The sequence below is a fragment of the Metarhizium brunneum genome, chromosome 1 (assembly GCF_013426205.1).
Source record: "Metarhizium brunneum chromosome 1, complete sequence".
In the NCBI taxonomy this organism is placed as follows: Eukaryota; Fungi; Ascomycota; class Sordariomycetes; order Hypocreales; family Clavicipitaceae; genus Metarhizium; species Metarhizium brunneum.
This window is the reverse complement of record NC_089422.1, coordinates 292078-317145: the sequence shown is the minus strand read 5'-3', so window position 1 is coordinate 317145 and position 25068 is coordinate 292078. Positions and strand designations below refer to the sequence as shown.

General features: G+C 52.7%; 5 protein-coding genes across 5 annotated transcripts; 2 read left to right on the top strand and 3 right to left on the bottom strand.

Moving 5' to 3' along the window:
- Positions 1–3072: 3072 nt before the first annotated feature.
- On the top strand, positions 3073–4917 carry Otub1 (Ubiquitin thioesterase OTUB1; the record flags this gene model as incomplete). Its single annotated transcript, XM_014687483.1, has 4 exons — positions 3073–3144; positions 3290–3376; positions 3466–3529; positions 3644–4917. The coding sequence occupies 4 exons, from the start codon at positions 3073–3075 to the stop codon at positions 4915–4917; spliced, it is 1497 nt and encodes a 498-aa protein (XP_014542969.1).
- Positions 4918–5403: 486 nt separating this feature from the next.
- On the bottom strand, positions 5404–5733 carry G6M90_00g001000 (uncharacterized protein; the record flags this gene model as incomplete). The annotated part of the gene is made up of 1 exon (XM_014687484.1): positions 5404–5733. The coding sequence occupies one exon, from the start codon at positions 5731–5733 to the stop codon at positions 5404–5406; it is 330 nt and encodes a 109-aa protein (XP_014542970.1).
- A 5095-nt stretch (positions 5734–10828) lies between these two features.
- On the bottom strand, positions 10829–12739 carry tap_0 (Tripeptidyl aminopeptidase; the record flags this gene model as incomplete). Its single annotated transcript, XM_014687485.1, has 1 exon — positions 10829–12739. One exon carries the CDS (start codon positions 12737–12739, stop codon positions 10829–10831), a length of 1911 nt encoding a protein of 636 aa, XP_014542971.1.
- Positions 12740–15833: 3094 nt separating this feature from the next.
- Positions 15834–17879, bottom strand: G6M90_00g000980 (uncharacterized protein; the record flags this gene model as incomplete). Its single annotated transcript, XM_066129497.1, has 5 exons — positions 15834–16464; positions 16536–16877; positions 16932–17564; positions 17627–17721; positions 17775–17879. The coding sequence occupies 5 exons, from the start codon at positions 17877–17879 to the stop codon at positions 15834–15836; spliced, it is 1806 nt and encodes a 601-aa protein (XP_065986050.1).
- Positions 17880–18606: 727 nt separating this feature from the next.
- On the top strand, positions 18607–24551 carry rfs (NRPS-independent siderophore synthetase rfs; the record flags this gene model as incomplete). Its single annotated transcript, XM_014687487.2, has 7 exons — positions 18607–18988; positions 19052–19152; positions 19205–19884; positions 19943–20402; positions 20462–20549; positions 20604–21962; positions 23146–24551. 7 exons carry the CDS (start codon positions 18607–18609, stop codon positions 24549–24551), a joined length of 4476 nt encoding a protein of 1491 aa, XP_014542973.2.
- Positions 24552–25068: the final 517 nt, after the last annotated feature.

Genomic DNA, 25068 nt, shown 5'->3' with positions numbered 1-25068 from the left:
CACGATGGGTCGCAGCAGAACTTTAGCCCCCAGACCCTGCGCAGGATTGCTTGTGAAGTGGTGTGTCCTTGTTCTCGAGTCTAAAATGCGCTTGCCGGCGACGTGCACACCTTCGATGGGACGTGGGCCGGTTTGTGGTGCCACGAACTGGACATGGAGTTGACGTGAGGGCCAAGCGTTAGTGGAGGTGATGAAGCCGACTGGACTGGACGTGCATTGCAGATACTCACTGACACATTGATCGACGTATAAGCTCTTTGCGACGCGTGCAATGAGCGTGCAATGACGACGGCCAGACGATGGGCCATTCTTGTTGCCTCGAGCAGTTGCGATTGTTTTGCCCTCTAGTGCGGTGTTTGCCGGGATATCTTTTATAACAGCGGGAGATATAGCCATATGGACAAGGACCAGGGTTTTGACAAGGACCGCTTCCTCCGGCCCCCGAGAAGTCCATGCCGGTCTGTGAGGACGAGGCAAGCAGAGTGATCAAGCAAACAAGCAAGAAGGCCTCGAGAGCGAGCAAACAAACGAGCAAAGAGAGACAAGCAGCAGCTCGTGCGCTCCTAGTGCTTGGTAGGGGGCTTGACAACATGTGAGGTCGACAATCGTTTCGGTACCTTGTCTTCAGCAGCACAGCTCTGCCCTGGAAGCAACGAATGGCGTCGATGCTGGCAATCCCCTTCAGGCCCAGTCCTGACACTTTTATCGCGGGCTCACCCTTGTCGACCCCCATCTTCCGCGAGCCCCGTGTCCGCCTCCTCAAACATCTGACCAGGTCCCTTTGCCCGCAAAAAGCTCACGCCTTTGGCCCTCACATGGTCCAATAAAGCTTCTTACCAACGGGGCCCCTGTCGTACTTGCGGGCTTCAATTCTCCGCTTTTCAACAGTTCTCCGCCCCATCGGCGTCTGCCTGTGAGATTGTCGCGGCACGGAGAAGAGCTGTGATCTGGGACAAGCTCGGCTCCCCCGCCATGTCATCATCTTGGCCAGTGCAGAAATCGGCTCTGGACTGGGCCACCATCTGAAATTTCTCTTCATAGTACATACGAGGTTCTGTGGCAGCAAGAGGTGTGCCAGAACAACCGTGCTCGTGAAGACGGGCCGTCCGGGAGACGGCGTGGCAGCCGAAGGAGGGTGAAGAGGGGAGGCTGCATCTGCATGCAACGGCCTGGCTGTGCCATTTTGCGATGCCTCGAGGCGGACGACGGAGTCGATGTCGATGCCCATGTCGGCCGGGTCGCCAGGACAAGGACCGGTCGACCACCTAGGACGTTGACATCTCGGTAATATGTGGTGGATGTAAGTGAGTAACATGTTGTACTGTAGTAGTATGTATGCCTGGATGTGTCGCAGTTGCGTCTCCAGACCCTCTCTGGCCATCCAATTGTTTTGGCCTGTCGACATTGCATCGGGGCGTGCTCGAGTGCTTCGACCATTCGACCTCTCTGGGACCCCGAGCTGCTGTCCGTGTAGGCCATCGCAGCTCGTCTATATTATTTTCCACCTCCTCTAGATATTTCTGTCATCTTTCATCTTTGTCGACCTGCTCCGTACTTACCTCGGCATCCGTCAGCCCGGACTTTCGGTTCCCGTCTCTTCAAGATCAACGTGTGTTTGGTGAATTGTGCTTTGCACACCGAGAAGGCCACCAGTCCTGCTGCCGCCGAGAGACCGCGATTCATTGGCTACCCCGCTGGTGCCTTGTTCCTTCCTGTGACGTCTCCAACACTGGGCCAAGACAATTCCACGATACACTGAGATTGGCAAGAGCAATTGCTTTGCGACGGCTCCTTCCTCACAAAATCGTCGCTTTCAACTTTGGAACTCTACTTCTTCTTCCACTTCCCTCGTCTTGCCTCCCCCCCACACTCAGCAAACAACACACGATCTGTGGTAGGCTTCGCCGCCGACCCTCCACGTCTTTCGTCTCGGCTGCCCGGTTTTAGCTGGATGTGACTCCTCACCCAGCCGTGATTATTTTCTTCTTCTTTATGCTGGTGTCGATCTCCCGAACCCAGGCTTCTACGTCTTTGATATTACAGAGCAGGGCCAACGTCTGCACACGGATCACTACAACTCAATTTCCTTGGGCCCACGATAGCTGAAGCACAATTTCCAAACCAAGTCTTGCATCGCCGGTCGTTGACTAGTGCGCCGACGCACACAGACCTAATCGAGGACAAAGCACCAAGGACCACAACGCTTCGACAGCCGAGGGCTCGCTAACCTGCCGTCTTCCAATCCCGGCTCGCCAACCACGCCCCAACAAGCTTCACATCGCCAACATTTCCGCTAACGCATGCGCTCCTGCCTCTCAGCGCTCACACCATCGAGACTTGTCGAGCCGGCCGTTCCTAGTCTGCGGCTACTACCGCACCCAACCCTCCTCTGCCCTGTTCCAGGCTCGGCAGTTCCCCCCACCCACACAGAGACGGTAACGCAGGTTAGTAGTTGTCCTGCAACAGGCGAGTCGAGTTTACCCGGTACAAGAGGAGGACTGATGTTGGACTGAACAGGCTTGTTGACATCACACAATCTCTGGGCAAGCGACGGACTCAAGTGACGCTCACGCTGCTCAACCCGAACGCCAGGGCTGCTGGTACCCGATCACAGACGTCGGAACACGCCACTACCGGATAGCGACAACGATCCACGCGACAAATTAATCGTCTCCTCCCCCGATCTGCGTCTTGAACCATTTCGTTTCCCCCCCTCATTCTTTCTGAAGTGGCGGCATGTTCCAGCCCCAGTCTACACCGTTTTCCTCTTCGTCTTTCTTTTCCTCGTTGCCATCATCCCATGGCATAGATTTTGCACCACTTTTTGGTTTACCACCACCCGCACATGCGGGAGAGAGAGAGTTTAGCCCCACACATGCAGGACACCAGCAGCAATATCTTGCCCATACGGGTGTCGCTACTGGCTCTTTGTCATCCTCGTGTGCCACTGACGCGCTCCACCCACAGCAACAATACCACCTGGGCCAACAGCTTTCACCACGGCCACCCTCGGAGCTCTCGCTTGTTGCTAACCGTCAGCAGCAGCATTCGCCGGGCAGGCCAGCACCAAGTATGGAGGAGCCAAACGGCCATGATATGGCTGCGCAGCAAGAGGCAGCAAAGGACTATCGACCGAAGCTTCAGGTGGGCTCTTCTTCAGTTTGCTCTGCATGCGGTGTGTGCTGCGCCAGGAGCAAAGCACCTCCGATACATGCACTATAATCTCCTTTAGGGGAGTTGAAGTCTCTGGTGGTCTTGTATCAAGCTCTAACCAGACAAATTTCAACAGGGGCCTTTAGTAGGAGAGAAAACTCCCAGTGAAGTAATCACAAACGAATACGCGAAAGCAGATCAAGTCTACGTTGAGAAGACAATCGTAAGTCCTTCACCGACATGATCAATTACTAGCTATTAGTTGTATCTGCATTTGGGCTGCCAAGTTAACCTTCCTGTACTATTCCATAGGCACTACCCCAAACATACTCACACTATCGTCCTATAAGAGGCGATGGCAACTGCGGCTGGAGAGGTAAGCTTGTTCCTCATTTCGTTCAACGATAGCCGCGTTTTCCATATCCAATCATGCGCCGAAAATTTCCACAAAATTTGCTTCTTGAGATGAAACATATTGACAATCTTTAAGCAATCGGGTTTTCCTACTTTGAGACTCTCATTGAGCGTGGCGACCAAGCTCAGATTGAAGGAGAGTTTGCGCGCTTGAAAAGTTTGAACCATTTGCTGGCAACAGTTGGCGAGTACAACTACTTCGAAGACTTTGCCGACGAAGCCTTTGATCTGATTCGAGAACTTGCAAGAATTATCGACAAGCCAGCCGCTGCCCACTCTTTACTTCATCAAAAGTGGAATGACGTTGCTGTGGAAGGCAGCCTCATATTTTATTTCCGGTTGTTGGCGGCAACGTTTCTAAAGGCAAACGCAGAGACATATGCGCCTTTCATCCCCGGAGGACAGGGTGTTGACGAATACTGCAGCCATAATATTGAGGTAGTCAATCGCGAGATTGAGCATCTAGGCATCGTGGCATTGGCCAACATACTCCTAAAACCTGTCAACTTCGTACTGGAAATTGCATATCTGGATCGAAGTACAGGAAGTCAAGTCAACCAGTATCGTTTCCCGGAGGAGGCAAATGACAAGGATGTCTCATCATTGGGCACATTCATCTATCTTCTTTATCGACCTGATCATTACGACATCTTGTACCGAACGCCCACGGTAACGGCCTCTCCGCCGCCTGTGTCGTTGCAAGTAAATCGAGTTACGGGGTTTACGCACAACACTGCATTTAACACCACAGGAGCCTCGATGGGCGCCTTCTCTACCGTCGACTTTGGTGCTCTTAGCATGATCCCTGGCTTGAGCACTGGATCTTCAGATGGACTAGCGGGTTTGATGCCCATGCCAGCAGTGACGGCACCAACTAATCCTATTATTGGAGATGCCTATTCTTCTAGCCAACAGGCGGTGTGGATGCCACAATATGGGACAGACATACAGTCGACCAAAGGAGAGTCCCCAGCGCAGCCACCGCCAGCAGTTGCGACGGTCCAGCATCCTTCACCATCTCCTCTTCTAACACCAACCACACCAATGAGCTCCAATGCCCCAATGATGCCTCCCTCTACAAACCTGGGCCCTCAACAACTCCCTTCCCACATGGCGACTCCTGGCGCCACAGGATATCCGATACGATTCAGCACCCATCAGCTCGAGTATGAAAATAACAGCTTCCCCGAGCCCACCTTCCAAGTAACAACGAACACTTTCAAGAATAGTGTGTGGAACAGGGCTCACTATGGGAATCCTGACTTCCAGCCGGAGGAATGGAACCCTGATGAGGATGGTGCGGAGAGCCGACTAGCTGGAAAGCGAAAAGTTAGAAAGGACTCGTCTTGAGGGTTAGGCGACGATGGATGTGTCTTGGAAGAATATTCTACAGGCATGCACGCTCTTCTCAATATCAACTCAACAATTACAACCACTACGGAATAGAGAAAAAAGAAAAAAACAGCATTTATCTCGCGTGGATGGCTGATACCAATCAATATGAAAATAATGGGTTCACTGATCATTAATATGCAGTAAGCACAGCAGCATCCTGTTGGTGGCGGCTTTGTATTTGGAAAGCAGTATGGGGTGGATGCAGCTTGGGAGGGATATCGACAATGGCAGTGAGTAGTGTTAATTGAGGAAGTTGTCTCTTGAGATCAACTAGGGGGTTTTGAGGGCTGTGACAAAGGAGCTGGCGTTGAGGGGATATAACATCAAATATGATTGTATTGCTTGTCAAGTCTTCAAAATCTCCCTCTTCCAGAAGCTATGGGGCCCTCATTCATGCGTCTTCGTCGCGGATGTCACTCATGCGAGCATGGCATGGTTGGCTTAGTTTCCCATGCTCTGCAAACCCACAAACTCCCAATAACGCCCGCGCTCTGTCATCAAGCCCGCGCGGGTGCCTTGTTCAACAGCCCATACAACGGCCCATCCGTTACCGAATACGTAAATGCGGTTAGCGTGGGCAAGAGCAATAGTTGCCTGCCCAACAGCGGCAGCAGCCAACGCCTGCTGCACCACAGCCTCGGATAGGGGATCAAGTGTTGAGGTTGCTTCATTCAAGAGTCTTGATGGGCAAAGAATCTTGCAAAACTCCTCTTTGGCGTGTGTAGGCGAGACTTGCGATATCTTGGGGTTGCGTAGCACAGATCGAGCCATTTCCTAGGCTCTGCTTCTGCCCGCCCGAGACTTGGATGCCTCGTGGTCCGACGAGAATATTGAGTCCAGAGGATAGGGATTCCTAGTGCCATGTTCGAGGCTCCGTCCCAGGTTCAGCCCTTGTTTAGAGTCAATGGTTATAGAAACGGAGGGGGAGCATGGCACAAGCTTGCATCTTGACAGGCCTGCCCGATAGCACCATCCGTCTCGTCGCCATCGCCGATGATGCTATCACGTATCGTTCCGCTGTACGGCACGGCACCTCTGCTCCACACTGCGGGCTGGCCCCGAAGGCCCTGCAGGATGTCATGTCGAATGCCCCCCATCATTATTGGATCGAGCGGCACTCTCGGGCGGCTTCACCACGGAACTCTCCCCGCTGCCCGTCGTGCCGACCAGGGCGACGAAGCGACCTGTAGACGCTGCTGTCAATGTGATAGTATGCAGAAATGATGCCGTTTTGCCGTCCGGCGACGGATATGCAAACGCCCAGTTTGCGCAGTGCCACCTCCCCCTTTGAGGAGTTGTCTGTATTTGAGCGCCAGCCCATCCATCCACCGGCGGCTGGGCCGGGTCTCGCGTGGCGTCTCGAGAAGCAACGCTGCATCAGTCGTTCGCGCCGCCCGCGTCTGGGGTATACGAGGAGATGCGATGCCACCTGACTGCGCGATGCTGCGTGGCCATGAAGCAAAATGAGGAAGTGTGAGTACATGCACTCCCCCTCCCTTTTCCCCCAGTAAGGACGAGGCGCCCCTGTACCGGAATGAGGGACGTGGAGGTGACTAGTACTACCGATTGGCATATTCCAAAGAGGAAAGAGACAAGTACTTGGCAATTTTTGGTGAGCGCTGCGCGTCCCCCTTGGGCAACTTGCTGTTGGGCCGCCTCGATGAAGCATACACGAACGGCCGGCCTTGGGGGGATGCGACCTCGGAGTGCGATTGACGCGGTGGACTGCTGCATGCCGGCACAGGGTGGCGGAGGGATCGTGGGAGCGAGCATTGTGTTGCCGGAGGATATTCCCGATGGCGGGTATGCCATGCCTGAGAAGAGTCGAGATGGTGCCGACCAGACTGGGTGCTGGGATGGAAATCTTCCTGGTGGTTGAGTTGGATGAGGAACGATACAAGATGTCTCTTGCGGCGCTGAAGGACCCTCTGCGGGAGACTGGTGTCTTGTTGCCTCTTTTTTAGCCTTTTCACTTCATCACTTCATGTTGCATCTTTCAATGTTAGCTCGCTTGGCTCCCTGTTGCGGCTATCGTGCTCCTCTTCGTCGCCTTGAAGCTTTTGTGCGGCCGCGGGGGACTCGAATGTTTCATGCTGGCTTGTGCGCTCGTCATGGCTTCCTTGCTCGGTGACAGAATCGTCCTCCATACTATTATCTTGTTGGCGCGTCGTGCGGTTGATAGCCCATAGGTGTTGGCGGCCATGGCCGCGTCTTCAACCAGGTGTGCTGTTGTCTTGGATTGTTCTAAAGTATTGCAAGAATAGAGGGACTTGGATATGGATTCCATGGCTTACTATTTCACAGAACCAGACCAAAAAGTAATGTTGTCAACATGGTCGTCTTCAACGGGACAAAGATGTCGTGACGGCCTTCATCTTGGTGCGGACCAGAGGGATATCCAGCTCGGAGGTCTCTGGGCCGTCAATACGAATCGAGTAGGAGTGGCAGGTAGAGCCTATCCGGTAAGGAGAGCGGACTGGACATGCACGACCCTGCCGGCCCAGCGATTGCTGTCGTTTTGGCCTGCCGGTATTTCCAGCGTGAAGTCGTCCGGGACCATCTGGTTCCCTCCTCACGGGATACACGAAGCGCACATGGGTGAAGCCAGTGTGTCCAGACGCATCATTCGGCCTTTTCCCTCGCCTGTTCCCTGCTATCGGAGTGTCCTGCACGCAATAGTCGCAATGTTTTATTCGCAGCCGCGCCGGCAGCTCCAAATCTCCCCGTGTGCGGAGTGATTTGACCAGATGGCGCACCCGGAATTACCGACGCAAATGAAATGGTGCTAGTTTTAGCCATTTTTACGTTCCTAGAGTGCGTGAATCGAGATTCAGTCCAATAGGCAAGTGCGGCAGCGCCCAGTATGAGAGCCATGATGCCGCCATTGAGGAGGCTCACGAAACTCTTTGCTCTAAAGTCTGATTTGGTGTCGCTGTAGCGTGGAGATGGAAGAGCATCTTAATATACGTCTGGGAGCATCTCATTGGCTTTTCCATCAATGTGGAAGAGACTAATGAGATTGTTGGCAAGATCAGATCGGCGCTTGAGAAAGCTGAAGAGGGGGGAGGGGAAACGTAGCATGACAAGTCAAGTTGCGGAATAGAAGATTCAGAAGTTCCCGAGAAGCTGGCTACTTTTATATAGTCGACGCTTGGGGAGCGGATTATAAATGAAAAGACCTTTTATTTGGTGGTGATATGACATTGATAGTAGCTGATGCAGTTTAACGGCGTGGCGTACTACATCCTCTGTTCAGGCACTTGTCAGGAATCAACTTATATCGTCATTACTGTTCTCCATTAAAAGGTTTCACGTAGCGTGATGATTGTGAGAAAAAACCCAATGTCCATGTCATTGCCCGCTCCGTGCGTTGCCAACCTTTGAGAGTTGACGTATTCCGCCCCAGTGGGCCATCGCAACATCTCGTACAAGCATCAAATGGCACTTTTCAACAGTGAATTGTAGAATTGTGTCGGGTATATTTGTCGACTCTAATCAGCGCGTCGTCGCAAGTGCGCGTATCGGGGCTACAGTCAGAGTTGCCAACAACTCGTCTGTTTTACAAACACCCGCTGAGCATTTTATTGGATTCTTGCTGCTTCTGCATCGCCATCGGCCATTATCCTTGGCACAGCTCCGTTACCGCCCTGATTATGACTGGCTGTGAATTGCTCCTCTTGCGGCGTTGACCACGTAGATATGCGAAAAGAGGCAGAAAGCTACACATGTAAGCACGCCGTGTCCTGTCGTTATACATATGTGGCATTGCCGTCTTCTTAAACCTGACAAATACTAGAAAAGCTCATCTACTAAACTACGCAAACTGTCTCCCCTGTAGCTTACAGCGTCTTATTCATGATAGTATCAGCGTTTCTTTGATTCTTCTCGCTTGTCTTGCATAAGGAGTGCTGTCTGGTGGTAACAAGCTGCTTGTAAGTTGTCATGGCTCGCGTGTAATTCCAAAATGACCAACTTGGTTCATTCTTGCTTCTAAAACCACAAATGAGCTACAGCCGTGTTACGTGGCAAGCATGGCCATCTTTGGCTGGACGCGAATCGGGCATCTTCTTCAGGGCCTTGCTCTTCATCAACTTGCTTCGTTTCGAGGAGTTGAAGACATACTCAGAAATCATGTTTGTAGACACTGTATGCCGTTGCTATTGGCTTGGTAATTTAAATTTCATGGGAATATAGATTCTATTTTGGTGTACCTTCTTACGGTTGATGCCGACACGGAATGTATATTAGGGAATAGTCTTGTTGGTCTTCTTACTTACTCGTCTGATTTATCTCTCCTTTTATTTCTATTATTTCCTCCCCCTTTGGCCCTTTTCATTATACGTACTTTTTGGGGGTTTATTAGGACATAGCCTGAGGCACAAGTTATCGATCAGGCCACCTCACCTGCCCATCGCCAACCTTTGAAGCGTTTTCTCTTTAGCCTCCCTGCTTTTCGCCCCTTTCCTTCCCAAGGTAGAGGGGAGCCAGTGCTACCGGCAGGGTCAATGTAAAAATAGGTACCCCTGGGCACCCGTGGGTATCCAAGCTTTTCTTAGGAGATATACGCACTATCCATTTTGTCATATAGGTCCAATATCAATAAATTGATAAACATATACCCTATTATAAGATGGGTGCTCATAGCTACCCATAATATCTATTAATAGGTTATCACGTCAATAGTGTTGTTAATTACGTGGCTGGGGGCTTAGGTCTTGCGCGGGCACCCAAAATAACCCAAGATTATCAATAGATAGCCATGGGTAGCCCAGCTCTCTCCGATGAATCCTATGGGCTAAAATTCGCTGCCTAATATTATCCAGAACCAGCGGGTACCCGTGGAGCTTTTACACCCTAGCTACCAGGCCTTCTGACAACGAGCTGCAAAAGCACCGAGAAGCTCAATAGCATCCCTCTCATGCCAAGATGCAGCGCAAAGGCCTATCAAGGCTCTTGATGTCAAGCAATACGCGGGAATTGGCGGGCCAGATGGGGCAGTGCTCCTGGCCGAGATGCTTCCTGCGCCACGAACTTTATCAGACGCTATTCCAGGTACTCTGCCGGCGACAAGGGCACAAAAGCTTGCGGGCTGAAGAACTGTAAAGGCGAAGAGCGTGACCCCTTTGCATCTTGGCGAGGCCAGCGCTATTCTTGCAGTGAACGGGCGTATGCCATGTCCACATCGTTTTTGTAACAGCCCGGAATGGATGAATATGATGTCTTGTCTCTCGTCAGGTGAGTGTTGCCCTTATTATTAGATAGAACCTACTATGAACATGTACACGCGTATTTGGCTTGATAAGCCACTCTTTATAATTATCTTTTAAATATCAACTTGCTTCTTCTGTCTGCTCGTGGTGCCCAGCTTGCAACTGTTGAACCAACGGGAGCAGGCAAGTGACGAAGCGATGTTATGGCGCGAGCTTCGGGGCTATCTCACGTCCCGAGTCAGAGGGCATGTCAAGCAACCTGACAATTAGCAAAGCTTCTTACAGTTCAGCCTGCTAGATGAATCACTACAACCTAGTTTTCACCCGAAGAGGATCCTGGGCAAGAGACGAAAAGTGTGGGACATGACTGCTCGTGCTATGAAGAGGGCCTCGCGATAGGACGACCGCCTATATATATGTGTTCACAATATAATTGGATTGCACGGTGGAGAACTGAAATAATTCTATTGACAACATTGAATAGAAAAGAATCTAACGCCATGGCTAGTGGGACATGTGTGACTTGAACTCCAACGTTATAAGCCGCCTTGCCGCATGTTTGCGCAGTCTGGCATGTGAACATGTACAAGTCTCTCCAACCCGTCACCAACTACAGTGCCATCCTCGGGCCCTGTACAACAAACGAGGGCAAAAACCTAGAGAGGAAGCCTCATCGGTACGTTGCCAACCATGGGCAAGGATCGCTTGTGGTTTGTACGAGTAGAATTGCGGTACGGCTTCCCATTGGCGTAGCAGTCGGTCTCTCTCTTGTCTGGAATGGTGCCATTCAGCAGGTATCCACGGATAATAGCATTGGTGCAGTCTGATGGATCGGGCGAGGAACCATGCCCATAGCCATGGTGTACCACTAGCCTGGCGTTTTCCATGCCCATTTCCTTGTGAAGCTCGCGAGCGTTTCTAAGAGGCGTTACAGGATCGTGTGTTTCCGCGATGAGCAGAACTGGGTGTTTAAGCTTGTTATTCAAGTCGCCCTGATATAACGCTGCGCCTTGGGGCCAATACTTGTTGTAGTTTTGGCACGGAAACACGGTTGCAAAATTACCACCTCCGGAGAGGAAGCTCTTTTCGGTCAGGTTGCGCCAGAGGGATTCCCAGAAGTCGAGGCCACTGGCAGGAGGGCCGTCGGCGCTTGCGTCTCCGCATACCACCATGGGCAGAAGCTCACTCGCAAGACCCAGAGGCTTTTCAGGTGCTTGTGGTTGGTACACGTATTGCCCGTGTGCCATAGAGGCCGCTATTGTAGTGTTGCCAGATTCCAAATCCGCGAGTGCTTGAGCCACTTCTGGCCAATATCTCGGCTGATAGAGCGCACTTGAAATCACCGCTATTATAAGGCTGTATGTAATAATAACTGGCCCCTTTTCCTCGTCGTAAGCTGGTATCGGACGCTCGGCCAATCCGTCCAGGAGCTTTGCCATCCTTGCCTTTAAGCTATCCAAGGTGACCCCGGAGCCATTCGTTGGCTTGGCAAGTGCGCAGCTACTAGGGCCGGCGGCGACACATTCTCCTAGGAAACCCTCGTTCCAAGCATCCGTGGTGCTGTGGATCGCAGTCGATGCGTACCCCCCCGTGACTCTGTGCTCTCTAGAGTAGTCAACGCCATCTAGGATAAGGCGTCCTGCCTTGTCTGGGAACATGTTGGCGTAGATTTGACCAAGCGTAGTACCGTAGCTAACCATGTATCCCGTTAGCTCTGGCTCTCCAAGGGCAGCGCGGATTGCGTCGACGTCGCGGGCGACTGAAGCTGTCGAGACAAATCGCGGTACGTCGCCGAGTTCCTCAAAGCAGGCCTTGAACTTGGCGTCATTTACGGCGTTGACCAGCTCCAACTGCTGGCGAGGAGACGGGGACTCCCTGAGATCTTTACCAGCCGCCAAGTTCCAACGGTCCTGGAGCGCAGCCGGGTAGCAGTCAATGGCGGGCTGTGACAAGCCCACGCCGCGAGGGTCGAAGCCCAAAAAATCATGTACTCCATTGCTTAGTATCTGCGAATAGCGGCCCCCATGAAGGCCAAAGGGCACGCCGCTCCCCCCGGGGCCACCGGGGTTCATGACGATAGTTCGAGCACCCTTCCCCTCGAGGCCAGAGGCTTGATACTTGGCAACGGCCAAGCGATGAATTCGCGGATCCGACTTGTTGAGGTAGTCCATGGGCACATCCAGGTATCCGCAGAGGTGAAGGCCCCTTCCTTGAGTGGAATTGGAGGAACCAGGTGTTGTCGCATTGCCAGGCGCCGCCCCCCATTTCCAGTTGTTCGGGTTGGGGTCAAACCTCTTTCTCCAGGTCTCTTGGGGATTCGTATCGTTCAGCAAGGGGATGCCCTCGATGGTTTGGTTTGAAACGCAAGGTATGAAATGAAAGGGGTCATCCGGCTTGGGGAATTCTCCCGTCGCGTTGGCGGGATTGGCCTGGCGGCTGTAGTGAAAAGCTGCAGGTGAGGCTGCCACAGACGGCACCAGAGTCGGCGCAATACCGATGCCTAGAATGGCCAGCCTGGTCAGGAAGCCCGGGGCATTGCCTCCTGCCCGTTGATCTGCCTGCTTCATCTTGTGCAGAAAGACTGTATATAAAGAGAGAATGAGTGTGGGCTTAAAGAGAGGGTGAGGAAAGCCGTAGCGGTGCAGACACGAAATCCAGACAACGGGCAGCCAAAGGACTTAAATATTCTGCTCGAGGTTTGTTTCCCACCGAGATTAATCCATGTTCATTTTCGGTACTGGGGGCCTGGTCGTGTTGCAGAAACACAGCCAGCCGCCGACCCGCGCCATGATGTCGCGTTCAAATGTGATGTCAATTCAAGGTTGATGTCCAGGAGCCCAGGGCCAATTGGCAAGATTGAGTTCGCCCGGATTGGCGACGGCAGGTGGTGGGGCTGTGCCTTCCCAAGCGCCTGGGGTCGCCGCCACTTTGGCTCCACACAGAGCCCAGGCCGGTGCCATGGGACTAGTCGATGCTTGGTGTCAACGTTCAATGTTGGCGTTATTATGGAAGGTGCTGGTGCTGGCCTTGAATTTCTCGCACCTTTGGCACCTTTTGGCACCAGACCGTTGACCTTTTGGCACCGCTACAGATCCCCATACAGCCCCACTCCTGGTGGCTCATCATCCATTCAATGTTGACGCTCCACGCCACGTAGATTTAAATATCTTGTTCGTCATCATGCCGCTGACGGGCGGCTCTTTTTTTGGCCTCGCCCAATTCAACTGCGCGGTTATTAATATGCTTATTTTTACGCGCCACGACTGCCGCCACCGCCGTTTGTCGGGGAAATAAATGGGCACGCAAGCCACTCGTGCGTTGAAACCCGGCGAGCCTGCACTGTACATATATGAAACATCAATTGATGGCACCACGAGTCAGTATCTCGCTTCAGTCAGCCTGGTTGTGGAGAGAGCACGCGGGCAGTGTCGGTGTCGTTGGCACTTGTGTTGCCAAAAATTCATGGTACTGGACTCCTGGAACCAGGCGCAGCGGCAGGGCTCGTCACATTTTAGCGTCTAGATGACGATCTCTGGTTCTGGCGCCCATGAACCATAAGAGTTCATGCATGGCCCTGCCGCATCTCGTCGATAAAAACCTCTCCGATCCATGCGATTAACTGGGTAGTTGTGCCAACGCCCGGTTTGTAGGCTGCTCTGCATGGATATCCCTAGCCCAGTGGAAACAGAAAAGAGAAAAAGTGCATCAAGACGGACGAATAAATGGAGAATGAGCATAAATAACAGATGAATCAACATGTACATCTGGACAGACTCGGTTTCCCGTTCCTTGGCCGTCGCCTGGTTTGTCTAGGCCATCTCGTACAACCGGGCCCCGTGGTAGATGCTTGACTGGCATTAAGCCATTCTCTTAGGCTCCTTGTCCTCGCTCTATTGTATGTACTATTCTAGGTTGCGAAAATCACGTCATTCCTGTCCTTGCTAGAGCAGCTTCATCCTATTCCGACATGTCTCATCGTATACGTATACTATCCCCAGCCGCCATCATCAAATCGCCAGCGTGTACTTCGCCTCATCCACGTGCCGGCTGCACAAAACTATTGATTAATAGAAGGGGTGGCTAAGCCAGCACCGAGTCCACCAGACTCGATCCCGGTTCAATGTTGGTTTTCCCTACCTTTGCTGGTGCCCGGGGATCCCAGCGTAGGTCTTGGTCAATCAGATGCGTTCGCCCTACAATCGGAACCAAACCGCATTACCTTGGCGCGCACTTGCAGAAAGGAGTGACGATGCCTATTTTCCCAACCAGGTTAACATGCCCGCAATACATACCTGTTCGCCGCCCCGCCCCCGTACAGGCAGAGACAGGAACTTGGGTCTCTAATCAATCTGTGCTTGGTTGGTAGGCCATCTGTAACCTCGCGAAATTGGGCCCCAATTAACTTGTAGCCCTGCAATTTATGCCATGAACCGTCGTCACTGTTGCGGGTCTGCAAAGGTACTCCCTAGACATGAGGCAATAGCCATCTCGAGTACAACTAACACCGAGGTCATCACAAATAAACCATCTAGACTCTAAAACAGCAACAGGCAAAAGATGTTTCGCCGAATTAGCTACTGAGCTAACGCGCTCTACACTATTGCCAACTACTATTTTATGGCCAGACCCCTTTTTATCCTCATCTACCCTGTGCGAGGAGCTACCCTGTACACCTCCCGGCGGCGTCTTGTGTAACAAGTCTATATTACCATGTGAGGCACGCTTTCTCCGAGCTTTACTCTGGAATGCTCCCATCTCTACGATAAAGTTGCCAGCGCAAATAAGTGCCTACGTAGCTCCATTGCTGACATACGAGACATGGAAGGTTGTATTTCGGTGAGCACATAAAGTCTGTACGTGGCCTTGAATCGCACTGCAGCAGCTACCTGGCACGCAGTATGCAGAATTATAAAAGCATCATCTATAATACACTTTTTCTAGTTAATAGAGAAGAACAATCGGCTTGATTTGACCTCTTAAAAAAGTACGTGTTTCGCTGTGCCATTATCCCACCGTATTTCTGACAGAATGACGGTATGACAAGGGCAGAGTAACTGGGCTTGGAACCAAGTGTTCTATTGAGACTATGATAATCGACTTTAAGATAGTAAGGGTCCTTCATTTTCCACGAGGCCTCAAGGGACAGAAACCTCCTATAAATCCAAGAAAATAGTGAGCACTTGAGGGCTTGTGTCTGGGGCAGCCCTCGCTTAGGACCGCCTTGTGGCCTTGTGGCCTTTGCCTTTGCTGTTGTGTAACCTTTGTTGCCCCAACGCCCTTTGTGGTAAGCCTACCTTTTAGCCGACGGTGTCTTTATCAAGCGTTGGGATATTTGTTTCCATGTTTGCATCGTCGTTGACACGAACCCCACGATCGGTAGTACCTTGTCCCTCTGGCAGCGTTGCGACTCGTGAGTAGATATTTAGCTATTCAGTAACCTGCATGTGTCTAGTCGGTTGCTTTTCTACTGCGCTGTTTCCAATCACCCCCGGCAAAGATACGTGGCTGCATGAGTCCTGGAGTGGTAGTCATCGCTACAGCATCCAGTCCCATTCTTGAGCCATGACTCTCTGTCTGCCGTTCAACGCCAACCAACAAATTGGCCATGTAGGCACATGATCAAGACTCGATGTCAACGGGTGAAATACAGTGCATCTACAACTAAGAGGTAAGGTTTACTATAACAGGCACTAGTGGAACTCCCTTTTTCTTGTGCGGTTGAACCGTGACACTCGACCTTGTCAAATTTGTTCCTCTTGCCCCCTTTTCAGCTTCCTCAAGAGCCGACCTGATCTTGCCAACAATCTCACCAGCATCCTCGAGCCCCACGCTGATCCGGATGACATGCCGCGGCAGGCCGTACTCTTCGCACTTGTCCTGGTCCCAGTAGCACGCCAGCTGGACATAGGGAATGACAAGGGTGAAGTTGGTGCCAAAGCTGGACCCCTTGCAGACGTCCAGATTGTCATAGAAGCCCCGCGCCGTCTTGGGGTCACGCATCACGACACCGAGGACGTTTCCGTAGCCACCCTCTCGGCGCATATGTTCCGTATACCACCGGGACGTTGGCCCGAGAGACGGATGGTCGACTTGCTTCACAGAGGGATGCTGCTGCAGGAACTCGACCACGGGGACGGCGTTGGCGTTGCTCTTCCGTACCCGGGCGGCCATGTTGGCGGAATTCCGCTTGAGCGCGGCCACGTCACTCGGGAAGCAGTACACGCTCTCGTGCTGAATGGCCAGCTGGCTTTGGATCCTCGTGTAATGCCGCGAGTTGGGGTTCACCACGACGCTAGACGGTGTAGACTGATGTTAGCGTTTGCATACATGCACAGCGTTGTTGACGGCAAGGGCGTGTCAAACCTGCCGCCTGTTACATCTGAAGTCCCGCTAAACATCTTGGTCAGGCTGCTCAAGACTACGTCCACGAAAGGCAGAATGTCGAGATTGACAAAGTTGCCCGCGGTCTCGTCGCATGCCACGATGAAGTTGTACTTGTCGGCCAGGTGCCGGATCCGCTCGAGATTCGGCGAGATGAACTTGATATTGCTTGGAATCTCGCAGAAGAGCGCGGTGACATGGTGGCCGGGATTCTTGAGCATATGCTCAAGCTCATCCAGCTCCTCGTCAGTGCCCCATTTGAAGGAGATGGCTCTGTTCCAAGGAGACCTCCGCAGCACATGTACCGTCTCGGGATAGAGCCAACTGTAACAAGGCATGTTAGGCGATTCTCCCGTCCTTTGGGAGGAGGGTTCTCACCCGTAGGCAACGACGTCCGAGTTGGGAGCGAGAGCCGCCAGTGCTTCAGACGCGGAGAAGATGGCATTCATGCCCGTCGGGAAAAGCAGCACGTCTTCTGCGCTCACCTGCTTGATGCCGGGGCGCTCCGAAGTAATTAGATGCGCAATATAAGCTTGTACCTGTAACAGGTCGTCCGGCGCAGATAGACGCCACTGATTCAACGTTGGGCTTTCGCGATGTCTCTGGAGGGGGGCGAGTGTTTGAAACGACGGGCATGTGGAATCAGACGCGAGAAAATCCAGACTCTCCAAGCAAAACTCGGCGTGGCGGGTTGTGATTCCCGCGCCCGTGTCCATCCAAGCCAGCATCGACTCTTTAGTCAGGTCAGTTGGGAACACTACCACGGAGAAATCAGTCCATGTATTCTCCTCCTCATGGATACGTGCTTCAAAAGGCAAGAAAAACCGAATGGTGTAAATGTCAGGAATGGCGTCTGCGCACGACGTCTTGAGGGCAGCTTTCAGTGCGCCAGCACAGTAGTTTGCCATTCGAATCGAGGGAAAGACCATGCTGGAAATTGTATCGCCATGGATATGCAGCCGTTCGCGCACTCGGTGGATGAGATTCTGGATCGGCTTGCCAATGAAGAATCTTGGTTTGTCATCGTGCAACGTTAGTGGCATTCTGTTCAATTCAACTCCATCTCATCGTACCTAGGATAACTGTACTCGACCTTCTCCCTGGCCCCCTTTTCTCCGCGGGACCATGCAATGACGGAGTCCCATGTCGGCAGCGAGGAGCTTATGGCCTACGTGGAATAAGCTTCAGGATGCTACAACACTGGGAACATCAAGGACTTACATGAGGCGTTGTTGGGGGCTGTATATGGCCCTGCCCTACCGGTAGGGCTCGTGGTACTTTGTGATGAACCCAGTTCTCCCGAGAGTGCTCTTCGGAACTGCTCATATTGTCGAAAACGAAAACGAAGGCGAGTGTCGAGATGAGCTTGGATCAAGGTCGACCTCGGTGGCACTGGTGCAGCACTGATGGGTCAATGGGACAATTATAGAACATGGCAGTAGTCAATGGACACAACTTGAAGCATCCGGTTTCGAACTGTGGACTCGACGGACTTGACGTTTTGCATGACCATGTTCTATTCTTTCTAACAAGGGCAGGTGGATATTGCTTGTCGTACCGAGGACGGAGTATTATGTGCGTGTCTCACATATAGTCTGCGTTGCCACGTCAATACCGTCGGTCGAGCAAACATGTTGGGTTCTGCTGCCCAGTCACGGCCAGTATACATGAGACAATTCGACGCTCCTGGAGTATTGCAGGCCTGCTGTACTCTGTAGGTTGAGCCCTGCTCCAGCATCAAGGTGTAAAGGACCCGTGGGCAATTACCTACCAGACATATGTAAGGCTACCCCGTTGGTACCCGATGTATGTACACCTTATCCAGTATTGACCGGTATAAACTGGACTCGTGTACGATATGCTTCGTCAACCCCCCCGCCGGATCACCAGTACGTGACCTGTCACCGAGACAACTGTGACGCAAACATGCTCGACTCCCTGGAGGCTTGTTTTCTCATGTCGTTGATCCGCCCCTTTTCCTCCGTACGCCTGTTCAACATCCCCCCAACACGGCAACAACTGGATTCGGTCTGGCTCAGCCCAAGAAAAGACCATGTCTGCTTCCAACTACGCAGCTAGGGCTAGAGGCGAGACGACTAAACGTCTACTTGCGCAGCTGGTCAACGAAGGATTGGCAAGCTTGGATTTTCTTGACGAATCTCACGACTCTGCCACGCGTCGACCGCGCATCACCGGACAGAGGGAGGGGAATGCAGACCGCTGGCTCACTCTTTCTGCAGTGCATGGTGTTATCACGACAGGCCATCTGCGTCCCAATGACCTTGAGCTTCCTGTCACACTCTGCTCCGGCAATAATGAGGCTCTCCAAGACGATCCAGGTGCCATCTTTGAGTTTATCTCGGTGTGGCTTGACTGTAGTGAGGCCATGACGACATCAGTTGTGCAAGAGCTGCGCAATTCTGCAGCCATGCTAGGTGAGCACACGACAACGCCTTGCCTCAACATCCAGGACCATGTTATATTGACTGCCTTCGCAGAGAAATGGATGGAGCATGGCTGGCAGACGCCCACCCTTGACCTGGACTCCTCATTCTTGGATTGGGAGAGGTCTGTGGTGGCGGGCCACCCAACACATCCGGTAGGCTTGACAAGTTTCTGTCCACACGGCAATGTTGCTAAATGTGTCTAAGTTCCATCGAACATGTATTGCCAACCGCTTGTTGAAGCCGGTTGGACCGGAACATCTCCCCGGCATGCTGAATCCAGATATTTCGTTCGTCACTGTCCCCCGCACATCAGTCCGCACAGCAGGACCCTTTGAGAAACTCATTGAATCCATGATGAAGCATTTCGGAATCTCCGTGGCCAGCTCCCAAGGAAACACCACAGTTCCCTGTCTAACGCAGCATCTCCCAGCTTTGCTGCATCATTTCCCCGAGGCCGAGTTAATCGAGACAGTACCCAATGGTGCCGTGGCCCAGGCGGCCATGCGAACGGTTTCTATCCCGGGTTTTGCGTACGACGTCAAGTTTTCACTGGCATGCCTCGTTACGTCCGCACTGCGCGTCCTTCCGTGCTGGTCTGCAGATGCAGCGCCCAAGTTGACCTGGCTTCTCAAGGAGATATCCCCGCCAAACCTGTGGATAGTTGGCGAGGTTGCCGCCGTGACTGGCAATCAGCAAGACATGGCCGAGGCTCGGTACATGACTTGCATACTGAGGGAGAATTTGGAGTCTAGGGCCAAAGAAAATAACGAAGCGCTGATACTCTCTTCCGCATTGATGGAAAAGCCAATGGGAGGCTCCCGGACGTACGCCGAGGTGCTCTTCGACCTGCATACCACGGCCGACAAAGTGCGCTGGTTCAAGAGGTTTGTGGCCCATGAATCCTGCTAGTTGGCACGGCAGGAGCTAATCGGCGGCGAGCAGTTATGTCCAACATCTCTTGTCTCTTGCCTTGGATCCTCTGGTGCGACACCGAGTTGGACTCGAGTTTCATGGCCAAAACTCCATTGTCCGCATCTGCAAAAGGACAAGAGCCATCAAGGGATTTGCTATACGCGACCTGGCAGGCGTCAAACTTCACGGAGCGAGTCTCGTAGCCCAAGGATTCGATGTGACGGGTCTTGAGGCCTCGAGCACGGATGACAGCCACCAGGTATGGGACAGAGTGCACCACGCCCTTATTCAGAACAACATTGGATACATGATGTATGCGTTGGAGTTGGAGAGAGACCACGATGGATGGGGCATCGTGCGGTCCGCGCTGGCTGATACCCTTGACGTCGAAAATAATGCTCTGGGAAGGCAGATTTACCAGTATTTCTTGAGGGATACCATGTTGTTCAAGTCGTTCATCACAATGAGACTGATTTCGTCGCTAGACGGTGTAAGTCGTCTCCCAGCGTCAACATGCACCACCTCGGGTCAACTAACAAGATGAGATAGCGCTTCAAGCTTGTGGACACAGAGGTGCCGAATATCCTCTGCAAAACGAGCCCGTGGCTGCTTCAAATATGTCTAGCCGGAAGCAACAGTATGGAGAGACTTGCTCCTCCCGAGAAAGTAGACGCACAAGTTTGAGCGGCAGATCGGGACTTGATGCAGCAGAATCTCCTGAAGAGCACAAGCCAATATGGACAGCTCCCTGGAGCCTCACGGCGACTCAATCCATACCCAGCTGTTCTACCAGTCCAGTTTGTCCAGAATGTCGAACGCTTTCACGAAGCGCTAGCCGCGGCCCTTGACAACGTTGTTGAACGGTGGTGGAAAGACGTGGATGCCAACTTGCCGGGACGCATGCCGCTTGAGCCCCGAGTGGAAAAGCTGCTCAGGTGGATTGACGAGGGCTCCGACAAAGGCTTCGTCCGAGGCTACAAGGGCCACCAGGGTAACTTGAGACCAGACATGCTGATACTCGCCGCGGAAGAGCACGCCGTCCCCCAGTTTCGCGTCTGCGAGATCAACGGCCGGTTCCCCATCAACTTCCTTCATTTCGCGGCGAGTGCCTACGGAGCCTTGGCCGGCTTGCCGTGGAGCATTCCGCTGCTCAAGCCAGCAACGGATTACACGAAGCTCCGTGACAGCCTGTTTCAGCTGTTTGACCCGTCGGTTCCTATTCACTTTGTCGGACAGACGTCCGACTTTCCAAAAGACAGTCCTCTATTTGGCCTCGTAGAGCATCGAACTGGCATGAGACCAAGATTGGTAAAGCCGTCGAGTCTCGTGTTGATCCCCAGCGGTTCTGAACCGACGGGATTTTCCCTCTACTGCGTCTGGGGCGCCGACCCGGCCGTGACCAAGCGGCCCTTGAAGCTGATTACCGTGGAGGGACGGGTCCTGGAAGAGGTGCACCAGGTAGGATGCCAACTGTACGATTTTGAACTCTTCGCCTTGGATCCGGACATGGTGCGACACATTGCCATGCGGAGCGTCAACGACATGCGGAGCGTCTTCATCGCCCACGACAAGCGGATCCTCGGCATCCTGCGGCAGGAGCTGGACGCGCTTGTGCACAAACACGGCGTTCTTACTCTGGCGCAGGCGCGGATCCTCGAGCAGGGCATCGTGCCGACCATACTGCCGGGCTGTGAGCGCCTGCGCCAGCTTCTCGATGCCAGCTACGCGGATCCCGGAATCAAGGATGGGTACATTCTTAAGCCGTTCCGTCTGGCGAGAGGATCTGGGATTCTGCTGGGCAGGGACATGTCCGTCTCCGAGTGGTGCCGCATTCTCGAATCCATGAAGACGGCCGACTTGCGCTCTTGTACGGCGCAGTACGTGCTGCAGCCGTTGCAGAAGGTGCGGTCTGTCAACTGGTTCTGGGACGAGGAGCGCATGGTCTGCAGGAGTAAAATGGTGGGAGCGTATTATTCTGTTCATGGGCGGTTTGTTGGGCTTGGGAGCTGGAGGACCGCGACTGCGTCTGAGAATGTTATTTCTGCGTCGAGTAAGGATGTGACAAGTGTGCTTTCGGCTGTTTACTTGAACAGTTAGTATATAGTATTTCTAGGTTTGTTTTATATAAACTATATAGAATAGGGATTATGAGGCTGGGGGTAGCTTGCTGTTATGGTACTTGTAAGCTATTATTTTCTTTTTTTTTTGCGTGAGATGCTTTAATATATATAAAGATATGTTAATATATCTAGTAACATAGAACAACCAAGTTAAATATCTGCTAGAAAACATAATACATGTTCTTGCTTAACTCTCATCCTACCAGCACCTTGACTCTATACAGATCTGTAATAATATATTGTCCGAGCACAGTCTTGGGTACGGGCACCAGGCCGACCTCGGTTATAGGTCTGGTATTAAAAAGCGGATTATAGACAAAGAGTGACATTGTAGGACCACAATGACATCGCCGTTCCTGCCTAATATCGCCAAAGTAGTGTTTTCTCCAGACAATGGGCGGACATGGCCAAGATCGAGAGCGAGTGTGCCGTCTTTCAGATACGAAACAAGGTGTTTGTTACTCTGGTGGGCAAGGACTATGGGCAAAGACCGTATCGGCTCGCTCGTTTATTTAGGGATTTAGGGAACAAAAGAGAGTAATGCTAGGGGATGAGTCTCAGGACGAGGCATTGTTAAGCGCTAGACCCATTGGCGCACTGGGCAGCAGAGATTCAGCGCTTATCCGTTTGACCACGGACGCGCACATCCTATTAATAGATCATGGAGGGTCTGAAACGGAGTCTGGTCCCTTACAAAAACCCAGCGCTTGGCTGCCTTCTTAGGTCCCCTCCAGCGCTCATATACCCGGCACTGCCCACCCGTCGCATCAGTGGCCGTCTTACCAACTAATGTAGTGGACAAAGGCTCTTCTATGGCTGATCCATTTCGTGGAGACGGGCTGTTTACAGCTGTTACCGCCCTCGCAGCGCTTGCCCAAGATCCAGAGCAACTCGATCGCGCAAGAGCGCGGTTCAGCGAATCTCCGCCGTCGTATAGATCGCGCTTGTCACACAACTCAACCCTCTCTCAGAGCCCTGAACCGCCATGCGATGAAGAACAACGCCGCTCCGATCTAAAATGGAAGCTGATACTGGAGCATGGGGCATAGTTTCCCTCCGAACAGCTCCTGGCCCAAGAGCATGAAGAGATGGATCGGCTAATCAAACTAACAGATGACCCTATTCGAAGGCGCCGTATCCGAGTTGGTACGAATTATCACAAACTCGCCAAGGAGAACGTCATGAAACGCTGGGTTGAGCAGGGAATATGGAACGAGGAATGGAAATCAAGGAGCGTGTGGAGGTGGAAGCACGAAGAACCACTCGACCCCGAGTTCGAGTCGAACAAGGATGAAATGGTTGGCATTGAGTCCCGTCTCTTTGGCCCGCCCCCCGAGGAAAGAGAATCGCCGCCGAGACCACCGCAGGGCGTCCAAGATTTGCCAATGACTGAGGAACGTCGGCGCATACGGGAACGCGGACGTGAGGCGTCGCGCCCATACCATCAGTTCGTCTACCAGGTTTCGAAAGAACGCGAGTTGATTCTGGACGAAATGAACCCTCCCGAAGCTGCCGACTTCTCCTACCTCAACCAATGGCCCCCAACCCTACACCAAGCTGCCCTTCATGGAGAAGCAGGGCGCCAACGCACCCCAACCGAGCCTAACCTGGAATATTCCGTCTCGACCCCCCCAGACATCAACACGACAGCCTATGAGAGAGTGAAGAATACCTGGGTAAGAAGAGGAATATGGAACAAGAAATGGGGCATGCTGCCCGGGATGTCGTGGAAGCATGAACAGCCCCTCGAGGAGATGCTACGCGAGGAAATGGGCGATGATCCTGTCCCTCATGAGGGTGGTGCGGTCGAGGACAGGCACGAACCTAGCGAAGCACCTCGTAGGCCATTATTCGGGGCATACCCAGACGAACAAGTCGCATCGTTTTCATCTCCACTCTTCGACGATAGCACTCATCAACCGGTGAGGGAGGATGCGGCACCGAATCGAATCGCATCTCCATTACCAGTTGCGGCAAATGGTGACCACGTTTTGGGTCAACCGGACGGGCCTCTCCAAGAGGCGTGTCCGGGCGGCGATCCTGCGGTATTACCAAACGGCGAGACCAGCCAGTCTTCTGCTGCATCAAGTTCAGACCGCGACCGTATAAACAATAGAGAGGCCGGACGCTCCATCTTGCTGTCGGGGGGGCGACGAGGCGAGAGAGAGGGGTCCATCGGGGGTGGGCTTGCTCCAGAAATACCACGTACCGCTCTTGGTCCAACTCGTCCATCCAAGGTTTCCAAGGCTCACAGACGGAACATGACTTCTACCAGACGACGACCAGATGGCTCTGAAGAGAATGGGGTACAAACACCGATTCCTGTACCAGATACCGCTTCCTCTCCTCTCGTGGATTCTTCTGTACAGCCTCGAAGGAGTAGACGCTTGCAGGAGGCTAAGCGCAAAACGGATGAAGACTCCTCCGCCGGAGGAAGTAGTACTAGCAGTCCAAAGTCTGCGAAGCCCCGTGGTGTAGTTAAGAGACGTTCACGAACAAATCGGCAGAGGACGGGTTAGAATGTCCTGGGGAATATTACAAGTGGCTTGTCCGCGTCCTCGGAGGTCCAGTGTTGATGATCTGGAACGGACTCCCCGCGGTTCAGATGAATGTCACCGAGCTCTGATGGAATAAGTCAAGGACTTGATTGAAGGGTCTGGTGAGCATTGACTTCTGGTGCCCCGAACCTGTCAGTGGCCCTGCCCCACGTGAAAGAGTGTGGCGGCTCCACCTCCAGCGGCTCGGGCCGAGTAGCCGCTCTTAACCCTGCCGTGCTCTTGCGAAGCTACTTACAAATGTACATCATTTAGTCATTCCCAAAGCTTAATGTAATGTATGGGTGCAATTGGAAATGAGGCATGGACATGACTGGACTGTTGTATGTAACATAGGTAGATAGTGGCCCTAGCGGGGATAAGTGTCTATAACAGGACATCTAGAGCACTGACGACACTCACAATCCTGCGTCCCACGCCTCAGCATCCTTTGGGAGGCGTGTCCAAGCACAACTTCAGATATCATCAGCGCTGCGTTCTT